Genomic DNA, 6,804 nt, shown 5'->3' with positions numbered 1-6,804 from the left:
TATCTTCGACCTCCAGCCGGTTGCGAAGATGCTCGAACTCTTCATAGTAGTCCTCAACGCTCTTGGCTCCTTGGGACAGCTTGCGGAACCTTCGCTGGAGCTCGCGGTGGTACAGCGGTGGCACGTACCGGCGTCTCATCTCGTTCTTCATGGCCTCCCAATGCGGTAAGGCGCGTTCCCCGTTCCTCCTACGGTCAGCTTCGGAACGATCCCACCACGTAAGGGCATGGTCCGTGAACTGGGCGGCTGCATAGGCGATCTTCTTGGGTTCGGGGTAGTTGTAACAGGCGAATATATGATCCATCCGTCCCTCCCAGTCGAGATATGCCTCCGGATCAACTTTTCCGGCAAACGTAGGGGCCGTGAGTTTGTGACCCGGTTCGACCGGACGGTAGGGTTGATCGTCCTCATGCTCGTCCCTACGTCGAGGGCGCCTCCCTTGGTAGGGTGGGCCATCGTCTTCTTCGGACGTCCCTCCTGGATCTGAGTCATAGCGTCGTTGGCGATCTTGGACAGGCGGTCCACGAACCGCGGTACGGACGGCGGCCAGGTACTGTTCGGACGGTGGTCTACGCAGTGGCTGGTTAGANTGTTGGTCGTCCTCATGCTCGTCCCTACGTCGAGGGCGCCTCCCTTGGTAGGGTGGGCCATCGTCTTCTTCGGACGTCCCTCCTGGATCCGGTTCATAGCGTCGTTGGCGATCTTGGACAGGTGGTCCACGAGCCGCGGGTTGCCGTTGCCCATCCTCGATCCGTTGTAGCCGGTTCCCTAGCTGGGCTAGTTGAGTCCGGATCTCGGCTAAGACTGCCCCGATTTCCGGGGGTGGAAGCGGCTCTCCAGGTTGTGCGGCCATATCAGCTGTACGGACGGCGGTGATTGTGCGGACGGTGGCCGCGGTACGGACGGCGGCCAGGTACTGTTCGGATGGTGGTCTACGCAGTGGCTGGTTGGAGAAGTGATACCACCGGCGGTCAGTAGTGGGTACTGCGGCGGTTGATAAGTCCTCCGGCGTACGGTCGTATCGGACGGTAGCAATCGGTTCCGTTGGTCGATCCGTGACGTGTGTCCGTTCAGAAAAGATCCTACACAAAGAATGAACGCGTGGGTTCTCTGTTTGATAGGTTCAACAAATCGGACAAACCTTGGACAGCTAATGATTGGAAAAAGGTAAAGTAAAAAGCAAAAGTAAAAGCACCACACGACAACCTAAGACTAAAACAAAAACGGACCTCACGCGCTGGGACTCTAATCGCTACACGTGGCTTTTAGGCTACCACTAACAACGACCAAGCAAAAGAACAAAACTTTATGGATCTAAACTACCAAAGCAAAGAACAGCTCAAGAACACTAAAGACCTAGCAAGAACAAAACCTTAGACAAAACGGACTAGACTCGAACTTTGACCGTACAAGAACGAATAGGGAGGAAAGACACAACCTTGTGAGGAACTTCGGCTCTGATACCAACTGATGTGACCCCGGACTACGGACGTGAACCACAGACGTACGGACGGAGCAAACCCAGCGGAACGATTCGGAAGTATGACTCGGTTGGGCCGTGAACGAATGGACTCGGCGGATGGAGCGATGTACGGAAGGAAACAGCACCAAGGAACGACAAGAACGGACGGAGAGAGATTCGCGAGGAGATGCTCGACTCGTTTGTCTCTCGGAAGATGGGGATAGACGTGGAATGAGGTAGCGACACACAAGGGATGGATCTCCTTGCGATACGGCCAAACTAGTAGCTAACGAACCCGGTTCGTGCAGCTTCTAGGGTTTCGTTTCAATCACTGAAAACGAGAGAGAAGGATAACTTATTGTTCTTTATTCTTAATAGTCTTCCTTACATGATAGGGTCTAGGCCCTTTATATAGGGCTGCTTACATAAGGGAACTCCCAAAACCCTAAATACGTGGGTGGAGATAAAACGCAGCGTTCAAGACATAGTCTTAAAAGAGAAATAAAACGCAGCGTTCAGGAGATAGTTTAAAAAAGAGAAAATTAAATTAAGGATAAAATGGCCATGCGGCCGAAGTGGTCCATGGCCATGCACTAGGGTCCATAGCCTCGTTAAAACCCCCTTGGTAAACCACGTAGGGACAAACCCAAGGTGGGAAAAAGAGTACTACTTTCCCTAATGACTTGGAGGTCTTCACCCTTGTGAGATGGTGAAGACCGTTAGAAGAGCCTCGGTTGGCTGCTCGTCGGGTCGGTTGGGGCCGCGGTCGAGTTCCACTTGTTCCTGGACGAATGCTTGGACAAAGATGAGGCACTTCTTCCTTGCGGTCCTAGCTGCGGCCGGCTCCTTGTTGTAGCTCCGGGCATCAGGTTCGGTGCTTGGGCTGAGGGCCGTCTAATTCCGGACGCAGTCGCATCCTTGGTTCCTTGCGCGCTCTGGTCCTCGTCCGTGTACGTATGCTGGCCATCGTCCCGAGTTCCATCAAGAGGCCTCTATAATGGTGACAAAGGTAAAAAGATTATTGAAACTTAAACTTAAAGTACATGTGTTCATGTTTTTACTAATTAGGACCCTTGGTTTAAAAGGTGGATGAGCCTTCGAAATATGGAGTCGTGATTATGGAAGAAACCACAGGGAAAGTGGAAAGATTTGTCGAAAAGCCGAAACTATATATGTTGGTAACAAGATCAATGCTGGGATTTATCTTCTTAATCCTTCAGCTCTTGACCGGATTGAGCTAAGACCAACTTCATTTGAGAAAGAGATCTTCCCCCAAATCGTAGAAGCTGAAAAGCTCTATGCAATGGTGCTTCCTGGATTCTGGATGGACATTGGTCAACCACGAGACTACATTATTGGTCTTAGACTTTACTTAGACTCTCTGAGGAAGAAGTCTCCCTCAAAGTTAGCCAATGGTCCATACATTGTTGGGAATGTTCTAGTGGATGAAACCGCAAAGATTGGAGAAGGATGTTAGATTGGCCCTGACTGCGTCATTGAGTCCGGGGGTTAGACTTTCACACTGCACGGTGATGCATGGGGCACACGTGAAGAGGCACTCGTGTGTCTCAAGTAGTATCATTGGGTGGCACTCGACGGTCGGACAATGGGCTAGGGTCGAGAACATGTCCATACTTGGGAAAAATGTTCATTTGTACGATGAAATTTATTGTAATGGAGGGGTTGTTTTGCATAATAAAGAGATCAAATCAGACATCATGAAGCCATATACAGTGATGTGATGACCATTTGATGGATTTGTTGTTCTACTTTCTTTTTTTTTAATCAAAACTAGCTAAAGTGATATTAAAGATTTTTGTTTATACTATTCTTTTACAATGATGGATTTACTAGAGGTTTTAAGAGCATCTTTATTGATAGGTTTTTAATTTTGGGGTTCTTAAATTTTTTAGTATTAAAAAGTATATTTTTATAAATTAAGAACCTTTTGTTTGTTAATTAAAATTGTACTCCTCCAATGATAAACTCTTATAAGTGAGGTTCTTAGTTTTGAAAAAAAAAATGTTTACATGTTTAAACAATAAAGATTTTATTATTGCATTTCATAAACTTTTAAACATATAAAACACAAAAGCATATTAAAATAGAAGTAGAAATTACATGTGGGAAAAAAGTTTAGTTGTAATCTTGATTTGTGGCAAACTTTTGTCAGATATTCTCAACCAAATCATCCTTCAATTGTTGATGTTTTTGCTGATTACGAATTTCCTTCCGCTTGCTGAGCATGGTCATCATATTGCTGACATTTGAAGGTATATCAGTTGAAAATGTGGAGTCCACATGTGAAGTTCTGTGTGCTTCTACTTGTGCGAATTCTGTTGGATCCAACTGTCTATACTCATCTCGTTCGTCTTCTACTATCATGTTGTGAAGTATGATACACGCTCTCATTATCTTTCCAATTGTTTCCTTATCATGGACAAGAGCCGGGTTTTTGAATATGGCGAAGCGAGCTTGCAAGACTCCAAAGCACGTTCAACATCTTTACGAACAGCTTCTTGACATGTAGCAAACAAGGATGCCTTTGGATCTTCTGGAATCTGAATAGATTGGATAAAAGTAGCCCATTTCGGATAAATACCATCGGTGAGATAGTAAGCCAAATGATACTCGCGGCCGTTGACAAAGTAATTAACTTTAGGAGCATGACCTTGTAATATATCATCAAAAACCGGAGAGCGATCAAGAACATTGATATCGTTTAACGTACCTGGAGGTCCAAAAAACGTGTGCCATATCCACAGATCTTGTGACGCTACAGCCTCTGGAGTCGGCGGACCAGGCGTTCGGTGAAAGCCATCTATTGGAGGGTCCATGTGCTTTTCTGGAAGACATGGTATCCAGGGATTCCGGATTACCGATTGAAAGGCTTGAAGCGTTGCAGCGGGAGCGGCAGATCTGGCGAGATGCTGTGAGCGAACTGGAGGTGGAAGAACCATTGGAGTCCGACCTATCCGGCCCAGCTCCCATCCCGAGACTGTAGGACCGTCCAAAATGCTAGAGAGCTTCTCTTTGGGTTATCTGTTTGTTTAATGTCTGTTATCTGTTTTTATTTATATATGCCGAATAGCCGAACTGAGTGTAATTGAGTTACACATTCAATGGAAATTTTGACAAAAACAAACTTTATTGTTATTCTAGCTGCATTCGCTCGATCTTTAATCAAAAAGATAAGGAATGGCCTACGTACCCTGAAGAAGGAATCAAGCCAGTCGTATTTCGTATTACAAATGTCGCATAGGTGGAGGTCGGGTTCCTGATGCCTCCTAGGTAAAATTGCGAAGGCGATTTAATAAGAATAACGCTTCAAGTGTGCTGCGTTCCACGAGTTCCTGATTTGTTCTCCAGCCATGGTCATAAGCTCGTAAACGCCAGGGCGAACTGCTTTGGATATGAGGTATGGTCCCTCCCATCGAGCGCCAAGTTTACCGGCGTTGATTTCTCTGGTATTCTTATAAACTTCTCGGAGGACCAAATCGCCTTCGCTGAAGCGCCGTTGACGAACAGTCTTGTTATAGTACCAAGTTGCTGCGTCTTGATAGTGTTGGATCCGGACTAGAGCCTAGTCACGTAAATCTTCAGTGAAGTCGATATGATCAATCAGAATGTTATTATTTAGGTCGGGATTATCGACCATCATGGTTCGACGGAGTGTCGGGACACCTGCTTCTGCCGGGGAGAGTGCCTCAATCCCATATGCCAGAGCAAAAGGGGATTGTCCTGTAGATCGGCGGGGGGTTGTTCGGTAAGACCATAGTACACCATCAAGATAATCTTCCCACGCGCCTTTCCTCCGACCAAGTCGTTTCTTCAGCCCATCAACAATCGATTTGTTCGTCGCCTCGGCTTGACCGTTCCCTTGAGGATATCGGGGAGTTGATGTACTTAGGCGAATTTGCCACTTATACAAGGAACGCCTAGTAATGAGCGAAGTGAACTGCATGCCATTATCGGTGACGATCTCTTAAGGTAATCCGTGACGACATATGATGTTTTTCCATATAAAGTTGGTCACGTCCAAAGACTGGATCTTGGTGAATGACTCCACTTCTACCCATTTGGTGAAGTAATTGGTGAGTACCAGGATGAACTTCTTGGATCTCGAAGGTGGCAAAGGGCCTACGAGATCCATGGCCCAACACTTGAAAGGATACGGAGCCGTAACAGTGCTTAGCAGTTCGGGTGGGACGTGTCGCATTGGCCCGTGATGTTGGCAAGCCTCACACTTCGCCGAAAAAGCTTCGCAATCGGCAACCATAGTTGGCCAGTAATGACCATCCTTCTTGATCTTCAAAGCAAGAGCCCGTCCGGCGGAGTGATTACCACCGTCGCCTTCGTGTACGTCCATCATGATTCGCTCGGCTTCTTCTCGACTAACACAGGTAAGGAATACTCTGGACGAACTCCTTCGGTATAAATTTCCATCCAACAGAATGTACCTAGCGCTTCGGGCTTTTAGACGCCGGGCTGCCCATCGATCCGGCAGGACAACTCCTTCGGAGAAGTAGAGCTTGATTTTGTCCTGCCAACTCCTGCATCGCAGATCTGGATCTGTGCAATTTTCCAATGATGCGAGGGCATCGACAGGCGCGTTCTCGCTTCGCGGGACCTTTGTTTGGGAAAAAGAAGTGAAGTCCTCCGACAACGTCCGGACTAACTGGCGGTATGCTCCCATTCGCTCATTCTTAGCTTCAAATTGGGCACTGAACTGACTGACCACCAACTGGGAATCGCAGAAAACTTGCAAGTGTTTCACCCTTTGTCCTCGCGCTAACCAAAGTCCTGCGAGGACGGCTTCGTACTCCGTCTCATTATTAGACGCTTTGAAATTGAGCTTCAACGCTTGTTCAAGAACTTCGCCCTGAGGAGATCGGAGAATGAGTCCCACGTCGGATATCTGATTAGACGATGAACCATCGACGAACATCGTCCAATACTCTTCCTTGGGAGTAGGATCTCCGAGCTCTGGAGAGAGCTCATTGATAAAATCGGCTAAAACCTGCGACTTNTTCCCAGTCGAGATATGCCTCCGGATCAACTTTTCCGGCAAACGTCGGGGCCGTGAGTTTGTGACCCGGTTCGACCGGACGGTAGGGTTGATCGTCCTCATGCTCGTCCCTACGTCGAGGGCGTCTCCCTTGGTAGGGTGGGCCATCGTCTTCTTCGGACGTCCCTCCTGGATCCGGTTCATAGCGTCGTTGGCGATCTTGGACAGGCGGTCCACGAGCCGCGGGTTGCCGTTGCCCATCCTCGATCCGTTGTAGCCGGTTCCCTAGCTGGGCTAGTTGAGTCCGGATCTCGGCTAAGACTGCCCCGATTTC

General features: G+C 48.0%; 2 protein-coding genes and 1 pseudogene across 2 annotated transcripts; 1 reads left to right on the top strand and 2 right to left on the bottom strand.

Annotated features, from left to right (window-relative positions):
* LOC104738280 overlaps nt 1–3,204 on the top strand; it is an 18,575-nt pseudogene extending 15,371 nt beyond the window's left edge.
* Nucleotides 3,632–4,422, bottom strand: LOC104738279. The gene is made up of 2 exons (XM_010458478.1): nt 4,065–4,422; nt 3,632–3,936 (listed from the first exon to the last, which is right to left on the bottom strand). Exons 1-2 carry the CDS (start codon nt 4,420–4,422, stop codon nt 3,632–3,634), a joined length of 663 nt encoding a protein of 220 aa, XP_010456780.1.
* LOC104738278 lies at nt 5,046–6,731 on the bottom strand. Its single transcript, XM_010458477.1, has 2 exons — nt 5,565–6,731; nt 5,046–5,420 (listed from the first exon to the last, which is right to left on the bottom strand). Exons 1-2 carry the CDS (start codon nt 6,729–6,731, stop codon nt 5,046–5,048), a joined length of 1,542 nt encoding a protein of 513 aa, XP_010456779.1.

The sequence above is a fragment of the Camelina sativa genome, chromosome 13, assembly GCF_000633955.1.
Source record: "Camelina sativa cultivar DH55 chromosome 13, Cs, whole genome shotgun sequence".
Taxonomy (NCBI): Eukaryota; Viridiplantae; Streptophyta; class Magnoliopsida; order Brassicales; family Brassicaceae; genus Camelina; species Camelina sativa.
Note: the sequence above shows the minus strand (reverse complement) of the source record. Positions and strands in the feature narration are given on the sequence as shown.

Excerpts from the sequence above, each read along its gene's own strand:
- LOC104738279 (XM_010458478.1), bottom strand. The coding sequence starts at position 4,422 with ATGGTTCTTCCACCTCCAGTTCGCTCACAGCATCTCGCCAGATCTGCC. Across the intron at positions 3,937-4,064 it reads GGCTTACTATCTCACCGATG|CTCGCTTCGCCATATTCAAA; the intron begins GTATTTATCCGA and ends GAGTCTTGCAAG.